Genomic DNA, 23,984 nt, shown 5'->3' on the forward strand with positions numbered 1-23,984 from the left:
ATCTATACCTATATTTCGTTCCAAGAAATGAAACTCTCAATTGAAACGTTTTACTAACGGAAAACTTTGGCACAAGTATAATAATCTTAAGAAGTTAGTTTAGAAAACACAAAAAAGTGTGTAAAAAAAAAATATTAAATCCTGAGAACAATGACAATGCCTGTAGAGAGGCATTGATTACATTACGTGCCATTCAACCAAAAGATAAAAATCTTGAAAATTTGTGGAAAGAAACATTTACTGGAAGAAACAGAGGAGCTTCGATTACAAATTATTATGAAGATTCCATATTAAAAACTGCGATTGGTGCTAAACTTGTAATAGTATATGACATTTTAACGTTCTATATTCTATAACTCAAGTTAAAAATGCTTTCTGGGGAATCCAGAACTCTAATAAAATTTTCCAAATTTTGAAAAAGGGGGGCCAACTTCACAGACATAAAAATGCGTTGTAACGTAATGTCAATGGTTACAGTTACGCACGCACGCACGCACGCACGCACGCACGCACGCACGCACGCACGCACGCACGCACGCACGCACGCACGCACGCACGCACGCACGCACGCACGCACGCACACACACAGAGAGAGAGAGAGAAAGAGAGAGAGAGAGAGAGAGAGAGAGAGAGAGAGAGAGAGAGATTCATTTTTAAATAAAAACAGGAACAGATACGTTTATTATCCAGAAAAAGTAACCTGAAATCGCTTCGTATATACTACTTCTCGTTGAGAAAACAGAAGTATGTCCATCATTGTGTAAAGTGACAAATGGTATATACATAAATTAATTTTTGAATGTCATAGTTAACTTTTTTTGTACAAAACATCCTATTACAACATTCTCGAAGTCGCGTCTAAATCTGAGTATATGAAAATGGGAGAAGAAACTTGGCATCATTTATACATATATTATTTGCAGATGTAGGGTAGGGTGGAGTAGGTTGAGACATCTATCGATATCTCGAAAAGGGTGATTGCCAGCGGGAGAGAATCGACATCAATGCCGATAAATAGAGGCTATTGTCCGCAAAACTTTTCATACCCACACTGACGTTCGTGACCGGACATAGCGGCGCGAAAAATCTTTCAATTTTTAGAACCATTAAAAGATAAGTATTTATGTTTTGCATGTCACGCCTTCTTTAACATTGGTCATAATTCTTATCATTTCGGTGAAAACTTAAATTTTATTTAAAAGGCAGGATATTTCTGCATATTTTAGGCCTTTGAGATCCGCATTTAAGTGACAGGTTACAGCAGTATTGAATAATTTTATAAATCTTTGTATAATGGGGTCGGTTGAGACGAATTTTCGTGGGGCAGGTTGAGACACCGTAATTTTTTCCTGTCATATATTAAGTAATTTAACACTGTTTTTTATGGTTTAAGGTTATTAATGTAATCATTACATTCTCTTGCAGGAATCATGCCATCAGCCTTACTGTTTGCTATAGTCAATGTCAAAGTCAAGGAAACATAACTTAACAAAAAAATCCACGGGTGTCCCCCTTCGATTTTGATGAGCTCCTATAGAATGTTGTTTTCTAGATGAAAATAAGGGACACGTATTTTTTTATACGCGCTTATACGCGTGTTTAGGGGGTGAAACACCCCTTTGAAAAAATCGGTTTTTCTCTTTCGGTTTTTCTCTTTCGAAAAAAAATTTCTAAACAAAAATTGAATGATTTAAAGAGTACTTTAAAACAATGACCAAAAAAAATTTTTTTTAATCTTTATTTTTTAATTAAAATAAAAAAAATTAAAATAAAAAAAAAATAATATTGTCATTATTCTAAAGTGTTCTTTAAACCATTTAATTTTTGTTTAAAAAATTTTTTTTCTATCTTTTATAGTTTCAGAGGTATTCGGCTCGAAAGAGAAAAACCGATTTTCTTCAAAGGGGTGTTTCATCCCCCAAACACGCGTATGGGCACGTATAAAAAAATACGTGTCTCTTATTTTCATCTAGACTAGAGAAAAACATACTAAAAACTCATCAAAATCTGGAGGGACACTTCTGTGTGAGTTTCCTTGTTAGCACATTATAAGTAAGTCATTGTCTCGTAAACGTGTCAAATAACTATTACATCACTATCTGTCTATCTATAGTTTAGGTACCAAAAGTTAGAGGTACATATTAATAATTTAAGTGCATATTAATGCATAAAGTTATGGCGGTGCTATAAAATAAAAAAAGTAAAAAAAAAATTTTTTTAATGATACTTTATTATTTTTTATGAACATTTAGGTTGGCTTCTTTGTGTAAATTTTTATTGTTCTGAATAAAGATAGTCATATGTTCAAAAAATGGTGTTTAAGAGGGTAGTACAGTCTAGCAGAGGGTCAAGTTCAAGATTTATTTGTGACAAAGTGGTAGGCCAATCAGGTTCATGGTGTATACGATATTGAAGTACATGTTTAGGTGGATATACAGTATTTTTTATATGGAAAAATATTAAGAAATGTAGGAGTTATGAGTCATCCCTTCGCGCGCGCGCTCGACTACGGTGTAGCCAGTAGCTCCTATACGGCGTGTCTGAAATGAAAAACTCAAAAAGGGTATAAAAAACTAATGGTTTTTTTTTATTGTTATTAACACATGGTTTGGGGACAAAAAACTCTACGTCAACCTGAGCATTAATTGTGTTGTTATATTGATGTAAGCCAAACGCCAAGACAGCCGAAATAAAAATACGTTTGGAATCGCTTACACCGTTTCAAAAAAAATCGTTTCGAGATAAACGCGTTTAAAGTTTTGGCGGCGGCTTCTCAGACTGGTTTAGCGGCCGACACTACTTCGCTCCAACGGCTATAACTTCGTCAATTTTTATAATTTTGCAATCGGCAAAGGCTCAAAATACGCGTAAAGGATAACACTTTCAAAATACGTAATAAAAAAATCGATTTTTTGAAATTTCCAGACTGTACTACCTCCTTAAGTCATTATTATAGGTTAGGGCACATTGAGACAGATGCAGGAGTTTGGAAGATAATTAATCACACTCAAATGGTTTAATTTATTAAAAATTACTTTCATGTACACAAAGGGTCCCTCTATCTATAGATACCCCGATCTTTAATTTACCTCTCTTAGTTCAGGAAATATGAGTCCAAACAAAAAATCCGTCTCAACCTGTCTCACCATACCCTATCTGTTGAAACATTAAGCCTTCTCATATTGCCTTATTTATTAACATCAAATAATGTGAAAACAGGCAATAAGAAGAGGTAGAAACCGTCCAAAATAGAAATTGCTAAGTTTTATTTTTCGAGTTTCTGTAAGCAATTTTTTACATGTCTTTGGAAAATCATGTCATTCGCAAAACATATTTATAATTGGATTATTTTTTCAGAATATAGCAGAATATAGCAGATTTGGAACCTAAACTCCATAAACAAAAACTTGAAGCTTATAGATTGACACTTCAGCCAATGGTTGCAGTGGGTTCCATTTTAAACTTTACATCTTTTTACGTTATTGTTAACAATGTTAAGTATACAACAAGTTTGATAAATGCAATCAATTTATGCTTGCAAATCTTCTTTGCGCTAGATGCAACAAATTCTGAAATAGTGTGGTATTTTTGACAACAATATGTTTATGGCATTACTAACAAAAAATATCATCAAAATTTTATTTCTGTTGATGCCACTTGGCACGAAGCAGAACAACTTGTGTTTACTCGTAGGTAAGTCATGTCAATAATAAATTTATAGCAGTGCTAACTCGTTTATGGAAGTGTAATAAGCATTCCAAAGGATGATAAAATGCAAATATTGTCTGAAAATAAAACTTTTCTGAACAGGTATTTAAAACTACATACACGTTTTGAGCATCGTACAAGTATTGCTTGTGTAAAATATACTTGTAATTTTAAGGATTGTAATCGTTGTTATTCTAATTATAAAGCTATTTATCAATATAAAAAGCGTTGCAAACATTTCGAAACAGCAATATCTGATTCTGATATTTCCAAAAACGTAAGGTAAATGTACCAATAACTGGCCACTTAACGATACAAGAAAAATAAATATTAAATTTAACACATAAAATTAATTTCATACTAAAAAAAAATTTCTTTTTAGAAAGTTATTATTTTCTGCTTAAACGAGTAAAAAAACGACATTTTTTACGGTATTTTATTTAAATTAAATAAAAATGTTAGTAGACCTCAATGTATCAATACATGGCCAGCCAAATGTAATCAGTCCCAGCGCCCAAATTATGAGGTCCCAGTAACTGGCCATAACTTTTTGCTTCCTCATGCATAGAGGAAGCTTTGTTTTCGTAAAAAATTTTTCTTAGTTGCCGCTGCCAATGTGTTTAGAATGTTCTAAAACGTCGAAAAATCGCTATTTTAAAAAATGTCGGTATGTGTGTATGTGTGTATGTGTGTGTGTATGTATGTGCCAAATTTACCGAAATTTCTATAACTCCAGAACTGATCAACCAAATCTTAACCAATTATATATGAAACAGGGGTAGAAAAGACTGAAGAATATACTAGAATTAAAGAAATTGCCAATATTTTAAAATTTTAACCTTTAAGGGCTACATCTCAAGTCTCAACAATTGAGACTTTTTCATAAATTGATATTTTTTGACAATTTAGTATTAATTATTGGCAACTTTTTCTAATCTATATATATAAGTACCGGACGTGTCTGTCTTGTCTGTCTGTCTGACCGCGAACTACTCATTCGTTAGTGGACCGAATTTTTATCAAAAGTATATGAAATAAGGGTAGAATTTCCCCGGGGAGTGCCATAAAGTGTATAGTTTTTCATTACCGATCTTCTGGAAACCAGTTTTTCTAATTTTTTCATTTTTTCGGAAAATAATTAACCAAATCTCATTCGTTAGTAGTCCGAATTTTTACCAAAGGTATATGAAATAGGGGTAGAATTTTCCGGGGAGTGCCATGATGTGTATAGTTTTTTGTTACCGATTTTCTGGAAACTGGTTTTGCTTCCTCATATAGAGGAAGTTTTGTTTTCATTTTCGTATATAAACCTTTGATTGCGTATAAAGTTGGGTCCAATCAACCAAATTTAAATAAATTATATATGAAATAGGGATAGAAGAAACCAAAGAAAAGATTGGTTTTGAGTTTTTGATGCTAATATGTTCAGTGTTCTAAAACGTCAAAAAAAATGTTCATATGTGTGTGTGTGTGTGTGTGCGGATTTGATGTTCGTGGTTGCTCTAACTTCCGCAAATATTGATATATTGGGCTGTTTTTTTTTAATCGATAAAGTATCATTCAAAGAAGGTTGGTATTGAATTTGGCAATAAATCGGTAAAGGAGTTTTTTTTATAAAAAAATTGAATTTTTAAAGAAATGCCCGTAGTTGCTCTAACTTTTGCAAATTTTGAAATATTGGGCTATTTCTAATTTTATTATATTCTGCAGTCTTTTTTCTACCCCTATTACTACGTTTACGCGAGCGTTACTTCTGTAGTAACTTACGATAATTCACTCGTTTACGCGGAGTAAATTATCGTAAGTTACTACAAAATCCCGTTTACGCGAAGGAATTATCGTAAGTTACTACAGAAGTAATGCTCGCGCGTAAACGTAGTATATTTCATATATAATTCTTTAGGATTTGGTCTGTGAAGCGCCATGATGTGTACAGTTTTTGGTTACCGATTTTCTGGAAACCGGTTTTTCTAATTTTTCCAATTTTCGGGAAATAATTGATTAAATCTCACAGAATTATATATAAAGTAGAGGTGGAATTTCCCGGGGAGTGCTATAAAGTATAATTATTCGTTACCGATCTTTTTGGAAACCGGTTCCGAATGACCGAATCTATAGAAGAATTGTACATGAAGTAGGGGTAGAATTTCGCGGGAAGTGCTATAAAGTATATAATTTTTTGTTACCAATTTTTTTAGATTTTTCCGGAAATAATTGACCGAATCTCAAAGAATTGTATATATGAAATAATAGAGGTAGAATTTTCCGGGAAGTGCGGGGAGAGAGAAAAAGAAGAAGCAAATACTTTTCATCGTCGCGAGTAAAAACGTCCACCCGTTGAGTGATTCGGGGATGGTATAATTTAGGCAATCCGGGGACTGCCACAAAGTGTATAAATTTTCGTTACCGATCTTTTTGGAAATTGTTATCAGAAATTTTTTGAATTTTTCGGGAAATAATTGATCGAATCTTAAGGAATTGTATATAAAACAAAAGTAGAATTTCTCGGGAAGTGTTATAAAGTGTATAGTTTAATATAAGATATATAAGAGAACATTACATACACATTGGACCGTGAAATAATGATTATATAAAGTATTAGTCATTATTAATACAATTCTAATTATTAAATAGAATAGAAGCTGTGTGCAATCTGCAGTGAAAGACTGTGATGATAAACATGTTTCATTTAAAAGACAAAAAATAATATAATATAAATAAATAAACTATTAATAAAGTGCAACATTGTAGATTATTGTATTAATTTACATTGTTTATCAGCATGGTAAAATTATACCAAATAAAATATGTACATCTAACCCTTGTCTATTATAAAATTAACCTGTTTAAAGAAACTTACGGAACCATGTATGCATAGTGAACGCAACCATATACCAAAAATAAGATCTTATTATAATTATGAGTAGGTACAGTTAATTTCAGTTTACTATTTCGTATATTTCGTCGTACTTTCAACTGTGTTTCATGTAACTATGTTTTATAGTACGGTTAACTACAAAAAAATCTATTTTTGGTTTACTATAATCATTTCATATGGTTGCACTAATTTATGTCATAGTGATGATCATTACAAATCTGTGTTTACTCTGCTATATTTTGCATGTTTAAATAAATTCAAAATATGTTTGAGGCCAAAAAACTAACTATAAAATATAGTAAAATTATAGTTATCCCAATCATTTTTTCTCCCAGTAATGAAGTTAACGAAGTTAATGAAGTTAACGAGCTACAATCTTCATCAATTCCCTGAAACGCATAAAATGTTGATCTCACTTAAAATGTTAAAAGTTACATGTAATACGCAGTTTAGGAAAATAGCTGCGCTCTGCGCCGCTAATAATAAAAAAAAATTTAAATAAAATTTTTTAATCTTATAAAATTGTTATTATACATTCTTTTCTAATTGACACAATGTAAAAATTTTTCAAAGTAGTGCAACAATTATTTTTTGAGGCAATATACATGTTCTCTCTCTGTAATTGGCGCTCTAATTTAAAGAGATATCATTTCTTTTTTGTAATTGTAATAGATCACTTGAAGCGCGACTCTTCTTTTTGATAAGGTAACATAATTTTGTGACGTGTATCACTTGGGTTATAATTTTTCGGAAATAAAGATACTACTGCTTAGATTTTTTCGAGATTTTTCGAGATATAAAGATCTACCACTTGTTACTTAGGTTTTTTCGAGGTATAATACTACCACTTTCTTTTTTTTTTAGGTACAACATATACACTACTATACGTGTACTTGGCGCCTTTTTTTACCTTTTTTTAAAAAAAATAATTTTGTGCGGATATCACGCCTTTTTGTAGTATATTATGCATTGTATAAACAGTATGTACAGGATAAAGCTATTTGGAGGTATAATACTACCACTTTGTTATTTTCGAGGTAACAACATAACAGGGTAACAACATAATACATATACACTATTATGCGTGTACTTGGCGCTCTTTTTTACCTTTTTTTTTAAAAGGTAATTTTGTACGGATATCACGCCTTTTTGTAGTGTTACGCATCTTAATCTTATAAACAATATATCTTATAATCTTATAAACCGTATATAATACAAGGTATGAAGCTAAACGTGTTACGGACTATTATTTCTAAAGAAAACAACAATTTAATATTTTGCTTAGTTTTTTTTAAATAATAATCTGTAACCCTTTTAGTTGTACACCTTGTATATATTTTTCAATTTCAACATAAAACATAATCGCAATAAAGCATGATTAATGTTAATAAGTCGTTAACTGTAAAATTCTTTATTTATTTTTATTTGCGTGTCTTACTGAATGTTGTTCGCAACTGTATATGTACCGATATCTTCAGGTATCGATATTTTTGATAATTATTTTTACGTCAGACATAATTTTAATTCATCCAATTTTTATTATGTCTAGACATAATTTTTGTCCAATTTTTATTATGTCTAGACATAATTTTAATTCAGCGATTTTTATTATGTCATGACATAATTTTAATTCTGCCGCTAGGGAAATTTTAAGTCGATTGTTATGAATCAAACTTGAATTCAATGTTTAGGTGTCCCAGGTTGCCGATGACGAGGTCCACATAGCGCGCTCTATAGTTTTTGGTGTCCAGGTGTATTAATACCTTGAATTCGATGGCCACGTGTTCCAAGTTGCCGATGACGAGGTCCACATAGTGCGCTTCGTAGTTTTCGGTGTCTACATGTATTAATACCTCGAATTCGATATCTACGTGTCCTACATTGGGTGCGTTCAGCCGATACTTTGCTAGCCTAGCAATCGTGAGCAGTCGCTCGTTTTCGCTCGTTTCCTCTCTTTTGACATACTGGATTAAAAAGAGAAAAAACGAGCAAAAACGAGCAACTGCTCACGATTGCTAGGCTAGCGGAGTATCGGCTGAACGCACCCATTCAGATTTAAAGTTATTAATACACCTAGACACCAAAAACTATGAAGCGCACTATGTGGACCTCGTCATCAGCAACCTGGGACACCTAGACATCAATTTCAAGGTATTAATACACGTAGACACCGAAAACTACGGAGCGCAATATGTGGACCTCGTCATCGGCAACCTGGGACACCTAAACATTGAATTCAACATATTATTACACCTGAACACCGAAAACTACGAAGCGCACTATGTGGACTTCGTCATCGGCAACCTGGGACACCTAGACATCAAATTCAACGTACGATTACACCTGGACACCAAAAACTATGAAGCGCACTATCTGGATCTCGTCATCGGCAACCTGGGACACGTGAACATCGAATTCGAGGTATTATTACACCTAGACACCGAAAACTACGGAGCGCGATATCTGGACCTCGTCATCGGCAACCTGGGACACGTGGACATCAAATCCAAGGCATTAATACACGTGGACACCGAAAACTACGGAGCGCACTATGTGGACCTTGTCATCGGCAACCTGGGACACCTAGACATCGAATTCAACGTACGATTACACCTGGACACCGAAAACTATGAAGCGCATTATCTGAATCTCGTCATCGGCAACCTGGGACACCTAGACATCGCATTCAACGTACGATTATACCTGGACACCGAAAACTATGAAGCGCATTATCTGGATCCCGTCATCGGCAACCTGGGACACGTGGACATCGAATTCAAGATATTAATACACGTAGACACCGAAAACTACGGAGCGCACTATGTGGACCTCGTCATCGGCAACCTGGGACACGTGGACATCGAATTCAACGTATTATCACACCTGGACACCGAAAACTATAAAGCGCACTATCTGGACCTCGTCATCGGCAACCTGGGATACATAGACATCAAATTCAAGCTTGATTCATAAGAATCGACTTAAAAATTCCCTAGCGGCACTTTCTGCCAAGCGTAGAGAACCCTTTTCCGTTGACTCAATATTTATTATATATATATACCTAATTTACCTAAATAGAAATCTTCCTCCTGACCGATAAGTCTATCGACCTAATTTCGAAATACGCGCGCGATATCGAAACTGGCGATACCTGCGCCGCCAGTGTCAAAAAAGTGAAAGTGACGTTCTCTGTTTGTTACATGTATGTTATAAAGAGCGGTCGACGTAGACGACGACGACGTATCTTAAAAATAAATTTTCGCATTTGGACTTTGCGTCGCAATATCTCCGCTCGTAGGGCACGTAGCGGAATATTATGAGAGAAACCCCCCCCCCCCTAATTGGATCCCAAGCTATCGATCAAGCCTACTTAGAACTTGATTCGTTCACTCGTTATCGAGATCTCAACATCTCGGGTACTCGCAACCCGTCGCGTCGCGTAAAAGAGTCACGGTCGGTCTCGCTCCGCGTGTAGGTACTTGGCGCGAGACACTACCGTGTCTCTTGATTATAATTCTCGTGGAGTTCTATCAAATCCGAGATCAAATTGTTTTCCAAAGAGTTCTGACGGTAAGCATAATAAATAATAATAAAAAAACTATATATTCTCGGGCGATTAAAATTATATATATATATATATATAAAAACCAATGTTTATCAAACAACAATATGATCTCGCTCGACTAATGTTTATCGCCAGAACTCTTCCTAGAACTCATATAGAACTATAGATCTTTTAAAATCTGACAAATAATGTACCTTTCGCAGGACAAAGTGAGACCTAACCTAACCTAACCTACCTAGCATTTCAGTTTGTACAGACGCGTTTTTTGGCTTTAATGGCCAGAATTATTAAACTATTTGTTTAACCTATCAGGAACTCTAGAACTATTTTTAAAAAAGCCAGAATTCTTAATAGTTTGAGTTTCCGCAAAATAAAACGCCAGCTTCACACGTACGAGGTGCATAGAGTGAAATAAAAGTCTTGATAAATCAATATTTCTAAAATTGAGAAAGTTATAAGAGCACACAAAGTGTGAATTCAACGAGTAAATATAAAAACCTTACACAGAACAAAAGTGTCAAATCAACAACGTCTAATCTCATTTCAAGATTATATATACTTGTATGCAAAAATATATCTTGAGATGAGATTATATTACGTTAAACAAAGAAAATTTGCTTGAATAAAGTCATTTATATAGTTAAGGCTCCTGGATGGTCAGCCGAGAACTCCGCTTTGACGGTGGCGCCGTACCGTCGCGGCAGAAATAAGAACTCTCTCCTCTCACTTTCTCCAATGGAGAATTCTCTGTCTTGTGACATGTTGACAACCTATTTTGCGTTGCGTTATATTTCTTTATTATTCGCTCTGTACTTGTTCTATAACGTTTAACGTATTCGTGAAACTCGTAAAATTTAACGTATGGTAAGATTTGCAAGAGAAATACATATGCGGAAGGAACATTCTCCACTCCTTACGAGTCGTCAAATGGCTTGTTTTTCCGTAAGTTTAGGCTTCGTTTTATGGCTGTTTGTTTATTGTCGAGGGAAAAGGATAGTATCCGTTAAATTTTAGAAGTGTGCTGAAACAATCTGTCGTGATTTTTTATTGAATTGTCTTTTTATTTCGGAAAATACCGCAACATAAAATAGGGTGTTATTTCTCGCCTCGATAGTAAGAATCCAATATGGCCGCGGTGACCATCCAGGAGCCTTAAACGAAGTTTTATATAGTTCAATCAAGAAAAAATTTTGAAATTTTTATAAGATTATATATTCCTGTGTATATACAAATATATCAGAGTTGATTTGACACTTCTTTTTTTTCTGTGTACGGAATAATGTAAGTAAAGGCAACCGCTGAGGAATCTTAGTTTCTTCACATACTCCACAAAGCAAGACGGAAGCTTTAAACATATACTTTGAACAAAAAGAGAGGTCCACCTCTATAATAAACACTTATTGTTAGATATATATCAATTCAAATATATTTAGAGAAACGAAATTTTTGGATATTTTCACCATTGACAGTCAAGGGGTTAATTTGTTAATTCTATCAAATGAGAGATATCTATCTACTGTATAAGAAAAAAAAAATACGTGCACGTCTCACATAAAAATATATGTGCTTTCTCCGGCTTTTCAGCGCTACATTTTCGATCGTCATTATCCTCGGCCTTATTATCTTCGAACTCACGACCTACAGAGCGTCTCCCCCCCTCTCCTTTCGAGGACCAACTTTGGTTCCCAGGCTTGGGAACCCCTGCCGTAGGTCAATACTCTCTCTCGGCGAGGTTCGCTACCACTACTAGGCACCACCACCGGGTGGCGCGAGTCATCGTCGTCGTGGTGACTCGATTAAATCGATTCCGTGGACAATGCATTGCACTAAGTTCTTCTCGAGTGCGAGCGATCGAGCCCCCTCGTACGGAACGGAGTCTGCTGCCGCCTTTCATCTTCTTCCGAGTTTTTGTTGGCTGGATTGCCGCGCCGGCGCCGCGCCGTCGCTTTCGATGATCGTCCGCCGGCGAATAAACTTTCACCTTAAAGACCGCGTTTGCACTGCGGCACGTGCTCGCTCCGTTTTCGACGGACGAAAGGGACGACGGGGTGAAATCCAAATTAAGATTTTTTTCGCGCAAAGCGCTATGGAAAAGGAAGGAGGCACGGCAATGAGCAAAGCTTTTATTAACGAATTTCTTTTGATGAAAGTTGCAGCGGGGGATCTAATAAGTACACTCGTTACAATTTTCAATAAGTTGATACAAATATAAAATATATTTATGCGATTTACCGTATTTTTTACGACACGAGTCTAAGTGAATTATTCATTAAACGCTCAACATTATTTGGAGTTAATTAATCGTCGGGAGAAAAGGAAATTATGACAACATCCTACGACGGATATTCGCTAAGTTATTTTCTTAATAGCAAGGTTGCTATTATACGCACGGGGACACGTAAGTCATGTTAATTGTTAAACGAGAACAAACACGTGAGCGTACTCGAGCGAGGTTGATAAATGATAACACCTATATTTAACGCCTATACTGATACGCGAGATCGTCAGGCTAAATTATATCGCAACTAAGTCGTAGTCCCAATATTATAATTCGCCATTTATCCCATGGCATGACAAATAAATAACTATATAAAACAATATGTTTTGATATAGGTAACGATATGTTAAAATATTCGACAAGCAAGCAAAATTTTTGCAATTTTGCTTATATACGAGGGTTGTTTGATAAGTTTGGTAAATTTGTATGAGATGGCGTCACAACCTATTTCACTCACTCTTCAAACTTCTTCAAGACAAATTTCAGCCAGTAGTGACGCGTTATTCATATTTGGTAGTCGTTTGAAGCGAGCGGTTTAGCAGTTGCAAAAAAAATTTGTGCAGTGATAAAACACTTTTATTTAAAGAAGTGGAAAGCAGCGCAGATCAAAGCCGAGTTAGACGAAGTTCATAGGGACTCTGCTCCTGCGTTGAGAATCGTTTATTTCTGGATAAATAAATTCAAACATGGTCGAACCTGCACTGAAGACGAAGCGCGTCCAGTTGAGATCACCACGTTGGGCATCGTGGAAAAAATGGTATGGTTATGGAAGATCGCCGATGAAGGTGCGTGAGATCGCTAAGGCCGTAGGCATTTCCACGAAACGAGTGCATAACATCCCGCAGACATTCCCGCATAAAAAACTGCATGTGAAAAAGCTGTGTGCACGATGGGTGCCGCGATTGCTAACTCTTGATAAAAAACGCACTCGAAAGAACGTTTCAATTCAGTGTTTGGCGATGTTGAAGTGCAATCCACAAGATTTTTGACGTCGATTCGTGACTGTGGACAAAACTTGGATCCACAGCTATACACTCCTGAGTCGAAGGAGCAGTCAAAGCAGTGGATAATGCCTGGTGAAAATGCGCCAAAAAAAGGCGAAAACTACTGTTTTGTCGGTTGAAAAAGTGATGGCCACTGTTTTTTGAGATTCCCAAGGAATTATTCTGATTGACTACTTGCAGAAGAGTAAGACAATAACAAGAGAGTACTATGCAACATTATTGGACCGTTTGAAAGAAGAGTTAAAGAAAAACGGCCAAGATTGGCGCGCAAAAAAGTGCTCTTTCACCAAGACAACGCGCCGGTCAACAAGTCGACCGTCGCAATAGCAAAATTACACGAATTGAGCTTCAAATTGATTCCTCATCCACCCTATTCTTCAAATTTGACCCCGTGCGACTTCTTTTTGTTCCCAAAATCTGGGAAAAAATTCTCGTTAAATGAGGAACTCATCGTCGCCGTCAATGAGTATTTTGCAGGCTTTGAGAAACCATCTTTTCTGACGGTATTAAAAAATTGAAAACTCGCTAAGACCAAGTGTATATTCTTCGATGGAGAATATGTTGAGAAGTAAACGCAATTAAAAAAAAAGCGTGTTACTTGCTTTTTTACTAAACCTATCAAACAACCCTCGTATAATCCTCTCCTCGAATAACATGTCGGTGCGTGTTAAAAGAGCTTTTTAAATTTCACTGCGTTACAGAAATTACTGTAACGCGGTGAAATTAATGTAGGTCCGTCCAACGCTTGCATAATAAGCGCACTCATAAAATTTCAGCAAACGACTTCTTTCTTCTCTCTATCTGCCGAGTTCGCCGCTCATTTTAATATTAATGAGGCAAGCTGATGATTCGATCACGAGGAGTCTCTTTTTCAAACGCCATTTTATTAACCGCAAAATTATTGCGTCGACTTACCTTCGTGAACCTGGAGCCCGACTTTACAAAAATTAAAAATTAATAATATAATTTGTTTGTACTTCGTTTGTACCCGTTTGTACCACTTTTCATTTCGTTTGTACCTCAAAGAGTTCGGAGATATAAGGTGGTTAAAAATGACCAAAACCCAACTTTAAGATACTTTAATTTCATTAATGTCATTCGATAGAGAATCGTTTGTACCCGTTTGTACCACTTTTCATTTCGTTTGTACCTCAAAGGGTTCGGAGATATAAAGTGGTTAAAAATGGCCAGAACTCAACTTTAAGATATTTTAATTTCATTACTGTCATTCAATAGAGAATCGTTAGTACCCGTTTGTACCGTTTTTCATTTCGTTTGTACCTCAAAAGGTTCGGAAGTACAATTATTTTAAATTATTAGACTAACGTTAATACGGTAATTCCGCTATTTTTTGAGATATCGCGAAACGGTCAACGGGGTTCGACAGAGAATCATTAGTACCCGTTTGTACCGCTTTTCATTTCGTTTGTACCTCAAAGAGTTCGAAAATACAATTATTTAAAATTATTAGACCTAACGCTAAAACAGTAAATCCGCTATTTTTTAAGATATCGCGAAACGGTCAACGGGGTTCGACAAAGAATCATTAGTACCCGTTTGTACCGCTTTTCATTTCGTTTGTACCTCAAAGGGTTTGAAAATACAATTATTTAAAATTATTAGACCTAACGCTAATACGGTAATTCCGCTATTTTTTTAGATATCGCGAAACGGTCAACGGGGTTCGACAGAGAATCATTAGTACCCGTTTGTACCGCTTTTCATTTCGTTTGTACCTCAAAGGGTTTGAAAATACAATTATTTAAAATTATTAGACCTAACGCTAAAACAGTAAATCCGCTATTTTTTAAGATATCGCGAAACGGTCAACGGGGTTCGACAGAGAATCATTAGTACCCGTTTGTACCGCTTTTCATTTCGTTTGTACCTCAAAGAGTTTGAAAATACAATTATTTAAAATTATTAGACATAACGCTAAAACAGTAAAACCGCTATTCTTTAAGATATCGCGAAACGGTCAACGGGATTCGACAGAGAATCGTTAGTACTCGTTTGTACCGCTTTTCATTTCGTTTGTACCTCAAAGGGTTCGAAAATACAATTATTTAAAATTATTAGACCTAACGCTAAAACAGTAAATCCGCTATTTTTTAAGATATCGCGAAACGGTCAACGGGATTCGACAGAGAATCGTTAGTACTCGTTTGTACCGCTTTTCATTTCGTTTGTACCTCAAAGAGTTCGAAAATACAATTATTTAAAATTATTAGACCTAACGCTAAAACAGTAAATCCGCTATTTTTTAAGATATCGCGAAACGGTCAACGGGGTTCGACAAAGAATCATTAGTACCCGTTTGTACCGCTTTTCATTTCGTTTGTACCTCAAAGGGTTTGAAAATACAATTATTTAAAATTATTAGACCTAACGCTAATACGGTAATTCCGGTATTTTTTGAGATATCGCGAAACGGTCAACGGGGTTCAACAGAGAATCATTAGTACCCGTTTGTACCGCTTTTCATTTCGTTTGTACCTCAAAGGGTTTGAAAATACAATTATTTAAAATTATTAGACCTAACGCTAAAACAGTAAATCCGCTATTTTTTAAGATATCGCGAAACGGTCAACGGGGTTCGACAGAGAATCATTAGTACCCGTTTGTACCGCTTTTCATTTCGTTTGTACCTCAAAGGGTTTGAAAATACAATTATTTAAAATTATTAGACCTAACGCTAAAACAGTAAATCCGCTATTTTTTAAGATATCGCGAAACGGTCAACGGGGTTCGACAGAGAATCGTTAGAAAACCTTCAAGTCTGTCTAGTTAAATTTTTGAGATAAAACTTTGAATAGTTTGAATAGTTAACAAATGGTGATCTGACCATTTATTAATCACTTTGCATTTGTTTACCCTTTGAAGTAAAAAAAATGAAAAGAGGTACAAACGGGTACAACCAATTATCTGTCAAATCCCGTTGACCGTTTCGCGATATCTCAAAAAATAGCGGAATTACCGTATTAACGTTAGTCTAATAATTTAAAATAATTGTACTTTCGAACCTTTTGAGGTACAAACGAAATAAAAAGCGGTACAAACGGGTACTAACGATTCTCTATCGAATGACATTAATGAAATTAAAATATCTTAAAGTTGAGTTCTGGCCATTTTTAACCACCTTATATCTCCGAACCCTTTGAGGTACAAACGAAATGAAAAGCGGTACAAACGAGTACTAACGATTCTCTGTCGAATCCCGTTAACCGTTTCGCGATATCTTAAAAAATAGCGGATTTACTGTTTTAGCGTTAGGTCTAATAATTTTAAATAATTGTATTTTCAAACCCTTTGAGGTACAAACGAAATGAAAAGCGGTACAAACGGGTACTAATGATTCTTTGTCGAACCCCGTTGACCGTTTCGCGATATCTTAAAAAATAGCGGATTTACTGTTTTAGCGTTAGGTCTAATAATTTTAAATAATTGTATTTTCGAACCCTTTGAGGTACAAACGAAATAAAAAGCGGTACAAACGAGTACTAACGATTCTCTGTCGAATCCCGTTGACCGTTTCGCGATATCTTAAAAAATAGCGTATTTACTGTTTTAGCGTTAAGTCTAATAATTTTAAATAATTGTATTTTCAAACCCTTTGAGGTACAAACGAAATGAAAAGCGGTACAAACGGGTACTAATGATTCTCTGTCGAACCCCGTTGACCGTTTCGCGATATCTCAAAAAATAGCGGAAATACCGTATTAACGTTAGTCTAATAATTTAAAATAATTGTATTTTCGAATCCTTTGAGGTACAAACAAAATAAAAAGCGGTACAAACGAGTACTAACGATTCTCTGTCGAATCCCGTTGACCGTTTCGCGATATCTTAAAAAATAGCGGATTTACTGTTTTAGCGTTAAGTCTAATAATTTTAAATAATTGTATTTTCAAACCCTTTGAGGTACAAACGAAATGAAAAGCGGTACAAACGGGTACTAATGATTCTCTGTCGAACCCCGTTGACCGTTTCGCGATATCTCAAAAAATAGCAGAAATACCGTATTAACGTTAGTCTAATAATTTAAAATAATTGTATTTTCGAATCCTTTGAGGTACAAACGAAATAAAAAGCGGTACAAACGAGTACTAACGATTCTCTGTCGAATCCCGTTGACCGTTTCGCGATATCTAAAAAAATAGCGGAATTACCGTATTAACGTTAGTCTAATAATTTAAAATAATTGTACTTCCGAACCTTTTGAGGTACAAACGAAATGAAAAGCGGTACAAACGGGTACTAACGATTCTCTATCGAATGACATTAATGAAATTAAAATATCTTAAAGTTGAGTTCTGGCCATTTTTAACCGCCTTATATCTCCGAACCCTTTGAGGTACAAACGAAATGAAAAGTGGTACAAACGGGTACAAACGATTCTCTATCGAATGACATTAATGAAATTAAAGTATCTTAAAGTTGGGTTCTGGTCATTTTTAACCACCTTATATCTCCGAACCCTTTGAGGTACAAACGAAATGAAAAGTGGTACAAACGGGTACAAACGAAGTACAAACAAATTATATTATTAATTTTTAATTTTCGTAAAGTCGGACTCCAGGTTCACGAAGGTCGTCGACTTTCGCGGTATCGATCGGACTCCTAGGGTTGTAAATCAATCTTGCAACCTTTATAAAGAAAGCCGTTTTGGTTTTGCGATCGTGTGGCATTTGGAGAGTCGCGTATTCTTCGAAATTAGAGAAATTTGTCCCAAACGTTGTCAACAAACTTAATAGTCGACTATCCAGAGCAAACAGTATCTTTTTCGCGAAAAACAAATTCTTTTAAGACAGTCGTTAATGCGTCGTACGCCGTGCACGTGTCCTAAACCTGGACATCGAGGGGACAAACTTTTCCCTAATTAACGTGCCCTTTCGAAAAAGGATGGCGCATGACGCGAATTTATTATCGACTTTGCCGCCCACGTGCTGTCGATGTAATTCCATCCAATTTCACTATTTTTTATCCGCGACATTATTTTGCGTTATTTCGGTAGTAACGAGAATTGCTGGATCGTTTTATAAATGTCATTGAATTATATCTTAATTGCGTCGTATCAACTTTTAATTGCGTTGCTTCGTAATTAGCTACCACGTCCGGAGAACAAAAATTACGTGTACAAGAAGCGCTCGTAAATGTCATTTTGAAATGCTTGTCCTAGTTTTCGTTCTACCTCTAATATTTAAAATTAAAAAAATTCACGATTTGGCTAAATAAAATTGTGAAAACTTAATGTTATATATTAATATAAAAAAAGTCTATTTAAGAACAAGTAGAAAAGAGAGTTCCTCGCTAATAAAACTCAGTTCCTTTAATCTCGAATAATAATATAAGTTATTTGTATCATAAATTATATAGTAATTAAATTAATGTTTCGTACGTGTGTGTGCGTGTGCAAGACGAAAAATCGCAGTACGAAATATATTGACGTGAAATGTATTTGGTGTCGAACGAGAAAACATCGTTTCACCGCGGAGAACAAAGTCGAATTGTGTCGCAATAGAAAGAAAAAAATTTATAACTTCTCCGGATATCTCCGGCAGGCTTGAATGGCATAATTGTTCGAGCTCTCTCCGCAAGTTTCTCTATTTTTTGGCACAGACTAGCAGTTTATCGCCAGAGGATATCGCCGTTCTTTCATTCGTAAAAATGTGTCAGAACGATTCGACTTGGCGAAAGCTCGTCGACCCTTCTCTTCAGGGCTAAGACGATTGAACGATACTTTTATCATTTCACTATCGTGCGTGCCCTCGCGCCTCATTACATTTCCCCCTTTCTCTATTCTTCGTGCCTACTTCCTTTTTACAACGAGCTATTTTCGTGACTGATAATTCTCATGGACTCTTGAAAGTATTATATACTTGTTTACATGATTGTATATATTTTAATATCGAAACAAGTTGTCGTTGACTGTTTATCTGACTTCTATATATGTGACTTGTATCTTTTAAATTTTCAACCAATTTCAACTACACATACAAACTAATTTCAGTTGTATATCTTTTTTGTCTAAGCTCCAGGTTAAATTCAAAGAATAATCTTTGAAATTTCAACACTTTAAATGGCGACATCAACGAACGCAATAAGAGCAAAGAAATACTCTTTCTCGCGATTTGAATACGAAGTGCACACGCAGGTCTGCGCTTTGTATGACTCATGATGAATTACAGTGTATTTTCATTGAGGGTGAAATCCTCGATTTAGCATCCCCGAACCTGAACTATCCCTCGGCCCGAAAAGCAAGAGAGGTTTGCCTCCTTTGGTCATGTGGTGCTCGACAGTGACTCTCAAATCGAGATTATCTCACGTGCGCAATAAATATTTTAAAAAAAAAGTGAATTCATAAGATTTCGGTTTTAACTTTGGTTTATTATAAAAAAGTTCTAATTTGCTACTTTATTCAAGAATGTCGCAGTCATATAATATAACATTCGAAGTATTCGATAAGAATTTGACAGCAAAATTAAATAGTTAAAAATTTTTCGTCAATATATATTTCCTTGAAAATAGAAATTTTCTGGTGAAAATCAGTCCTCTTGAGAACTTTTAAAACGAAAAGTTGGTACTAAAGGTCATAAATTAGGATAATGCTCGTTAAGTAACTACTTCACGAGCTTTGTTTTCTAGAATAAAACTATATCGTGACTCACTATGAATATTTATCTAAACTTCTGAAAGATATTCCTACTATTTTAACAGATTTGATTCGCATCTATAAGTTTTAAATAGTAAAAATCTATTCCGTCTTTTTACAAATTAAACTTTGAAGAATCTGCCATCATTAATTGAAGCGAGATGCAGTGCATAAAAGTCACAACATAAGTTCAATGAACTTAACACACAATTTTATATGGATCAAGGATTAAAGCTTGGGCGGTAAAAACTTGCGTCTTTCCCTCGCAAATGATTTAGATAGGTACGGACACTATTTATATTTAAATTAGCTTTAACTCGTAGTATTCTTTGGTATGTTATGTTCTATGAGGATACGTTTCTTATAGTAAACTACTATAGTAAACTATTATAAATGTCAACCCAAGCAGCATTTTGACGTCCGCCCGACGTTAAGATAAACACACTTAACGTTGGTATCCAACGTTTTTGCTACGTCGTTTCAACCCTCTTTTGCACTAATTTGGGGAATCAAATTTAGGTTGTACCAACGTTGGAATCCGACTTATATAAGTTAAATTGAGGTTACATTTTTTCCACCAGTTTTAACGTTGGTATGTAAACTTTGATTTTGTACACTCTGCTAGACCTGAGGTTATTTTTTCACAACGTACATTTTAGGTGTAGTTTTCGTGCTTCCATTCAAACCATATGACGGCATTGGTGTAATAAATGTATCATAATACGTACTTATCAATTTGGCACAAATAAAATGGCTTTATAGGAAAAATATAGTTTGCGCAGTCTTTGATACTATTGTAATTTTGCCATAAATACACGAACCCAGCACTGAAATTGTATAACAAAACCCACTTTATTGATAAATGTGGAAATGATAGGTCAAAATTAGACGAATCCTTTCTAAAATATTCCAATTTACTAAATATTCTAATAAATAACTAAAATTTTCCAAAGTGTAGATTTTAATTTTTTTTCATCAAAATTACTTTTAAGATAAATATGTTGTCAAAACTTTAACAACAGATATTATATAAATGCTTTAAATTGTTAATAAAGTGCGTTAAAAAATTTAAATCTAAATATACTGGAAAATGGCGGATTATTTGCCTTCCTCTTTGAGAAATGAAAATGGCGAAGTCAGCGTTCCACACTATATCAAACTTTACGTAGTAAAAGGTGCGATAAATTCTACTAAAATTTGTCTTTTCGTATAAAATAATTAACTTTTTCCGACTTTTCCAAACTAAGTAGTATACCACTGTAGGCAAAATTGTACCTATATTGACTAAAAGTCTTAACAAGGTCGCCAAACTAACTTAACATGTCGATAAAGTATTAATTAGTTGAAAATTCTATACTAGATTTGCGAATGAGTCGTATATCTTAACCAAATCCGACCTATGCAATACCATCTATATGGTGATCTAGAGCATGGTTATGGCAGCCGTGCAGCCGAGCAAACGCGCTCTCGAGCTGTGAACCGCGCGACGCGCGCGCGTTGTTTCCCGACGACGCGACGATAACCGCGTGAGATGAAATGGACCGGTTCGGCCGTGGATCGTCAACATTCGTCGCATAGTCCTCATAGCTCACGCACGACGCCGCGAATTGCCGTCGACGATGCCCGCTTGACGCAGCAGTAATCTGCTCTACATTTTTTTAGACAGAATTTGTTACCATTTCTCGCGATTTCTTAACGTCAGTCAGAAATGACCACAGGCGACGTTTCACAACGTTAGCGTTTTACAACGTTTGATAACAAAACGTTGGTTTACGTTGGGAATTACGTATTGAAGTCGCTCGAAAAGTGTAGTGCAGAGTATAACGTCAGGCGAACGTTAAATATCTTAACGTCGGGTAATAGGACTTAAACTGTTTCGAATTTGACGTTGGGAAAGTGATAAAAAAAGCACGTCGTAATTTTAACGTTTAGACAACGTCCAAAAAACGTTAGTAATTATAAGTTACATTTTATAACTTTCTTGAACCGCTTACAACGTTGTGATTAGTAGAAAAGTAGTCCTTAGTCGGAAAGTTAACCGAAAAATGCTGCTTGGGAATCCACACAGAGCGCTAGAATACAGGATGTTCAAAAATTCAAATTTTCAGAGATTGTCGGAGGCACCATAAGAATCATTTTTTTGCAACTAAACCTGAGGACGCGTTATTACATCTCTACGACGTCGGAAATGTGAGCGGCAAATGCTCTGAGCAAGGTGAAATCAAAGACGATCCCAGCGTGTTCGCCAGAGTCCGCCGGTCCATAGTTTGGAGCTATCGTCTGTGCAAAGATCATGGGGGACGACACATCGCTCATAAACAGTAGCGATGTAACGACACGTTTCTGACCCCAGGTTCATTTGCAAAGAATGATCCTTATAGTGCCTCTGACAATCTCTGAAGGTTTGTCGGTTAAAATTCCGAACACCCTGTATAAATATACACGTGTGCAAATTCCAGACCAGTACATGTCAAAATTAATCGATACTTTCTAGAACCAAATTCGGAAGCTAATTTTTAATTTTATGTATACTTTCTAGAACCAAATTCGGAAGCTAATTTTTAATTTTATGTACAATAAAGATCAGTTTCTTAAATTATAAATGGTGAAAATCGCGAAAAAATTGGGTTGAGATAAACAAGATATATAAAAACTATCTTTTTAAGTATTTTAGCATTTCTGAAGTGTTTTATTTTAAAGTATTTTCTTAGTCTTCAGTAAAAAAAAGTTATAAAACTAAACTATAATACAAGTAATTAAATAATTGGAACAAAATTGTCACTAATTGTAAGTAAATTATTGTACTATTAAAACTTTTGACTTATTTTGACTCTTAAATGGATAAAAATGCTACCATTGTATTCAACGACCCAAAAAACACAAGATTACATGTATAACTAACGTTATACTTTTTAGGCAAAAATCAGCCTATTTTACCCACCATCCTTTGAATGGCGTTAACGCAGAATTACTTCATACAATATTCGCTCAGCGTAACGGGAAACAAAAAAGAAGAACAAATGAGACACAGAAGAGTAGCTTCATAAAGAGAAATGTGTAATGATTGTCGAAGACCTATGGCGCGGCGAAGTAGTATCGACTCGCAGGATTTTATGTCGCAATGATCGTCACGTTGTCTCGCTTACCGAGCTAGACTCGCCGTTCGCCTTTTCCCCATCCAGTATCTTCTGCCTCAGGGCGAGTTTCTCCAGGCTGAATTTGTAGCTGCCGCCGTTCGAGCCGGCGTTAAAGCTCGACCTGGGTAGGGTCGGCGGCGGCACTTGCCGCGCCTTCTCCCGGTTCAGCAGCGTGCTACTGCTGTAGAGAAAGGATGAGTTGCTGTTGTTGGATAGGCCGACACGTCCGCCAGACGATGGAGAGATGCCCGACGATGTTGTGGACGACACCGTGGATGACGAGGACGATGACGACGATAGAGTCTTGATGCCGTTGCTCTGCGCGCCGCCAGTGGTACCGTTATCCGTCGTCGACATGTTCTCACTACACGAAACAGCCTCTCTTTCTCTCGCTCGCTCCTCCCGCAGATCACCGCGGAGATTCGACAGGGGATTTAACCCTTAAACCGAAAACTGACAGATGCTTAACGAGTTCGCTCATGTTTCTCATGTCATTCGACACGCTAGGATCATGTATTCGTGTCGCATATGTACATATACATATACATATGCATATATATTTACAAGGTGTTTCGTTTTAATCGCCCCAGGCAAATATCTCAAAAAATATGAAAGATACGGAAAAACGTTTTAGACAAAAGTTGTTTGGTTCGAAGGGGGACATAAGATGGTGTCATTGGTTTGACCATGGATGGTCGTTCAAAGCTCACGTGAACGACACTTTTAATTTCTTAAATAGAAACTCCTATTTTTCAATGCATA

The 23,984-nt window shown here is 35.7% G+C and overlaps 1 protein-coding gene and 1 pseudogene across 16 annotated transcripts in view; one reads left to right on the forward strand and one right to left on the reverse strand.

Annotated features, from left to right (window-relative positions):
* LOC143906454 (uncharacterized) overlaps positions 1–14,556 on the forward strand; it is a 29,641-nt pseudogene extending 15,085 nt beyond the window's left edge.
* Pnut (septin 7-like protein pnut) overlaps positions 1–23,984 on the reverse strand; it is a 118,681-nt gene that overhangs the window by 35,567 nt on the left and 59,130 nt on the right. For 9 of the 16 annotated variants that reach the window (XM_077422604.1, XM_077422605.1, XM_077422602.1 and 6 more), the window contains one exon: positions 23,232–23,662. The exons of 1 other annotated variant lie outside the window; for it this stretch is intronic. In XM_077422604.1, the coding sequence (XP_077278730.1) occupies positions 23,232–23,579 (348 nt within the window). In that variant the 5' untranslated portion in view covers positions 23,580–23,662. Of the gene's footprint in view, positions 1–23,231; positions 23,676–23,984 lie in introns of all 16 variants that reach the window. 6 more of the 16 variants (XM_077422590.1, XM_077422600.1, XM_077422595.1 and 3 more) reach the window with 1 other exon arrangement.

This window comes from Temnothorax americanus, unplaced genomic scaffold (assembly GCF_048541705.1).
Source record: "Temnothorax americanus isolate GAGA-0224 unplaced genomic scaffold, ASM4854170v1 Scaffold71, whole genome shotgun sequence".
In the NCBI taxonomy this organism is placed as follows: Eukaryota; Metazoa; Arthropoda; class Insecta; order Hymenoptera; family Formicidae; genus Temnothorax; species Temnothorax americanus.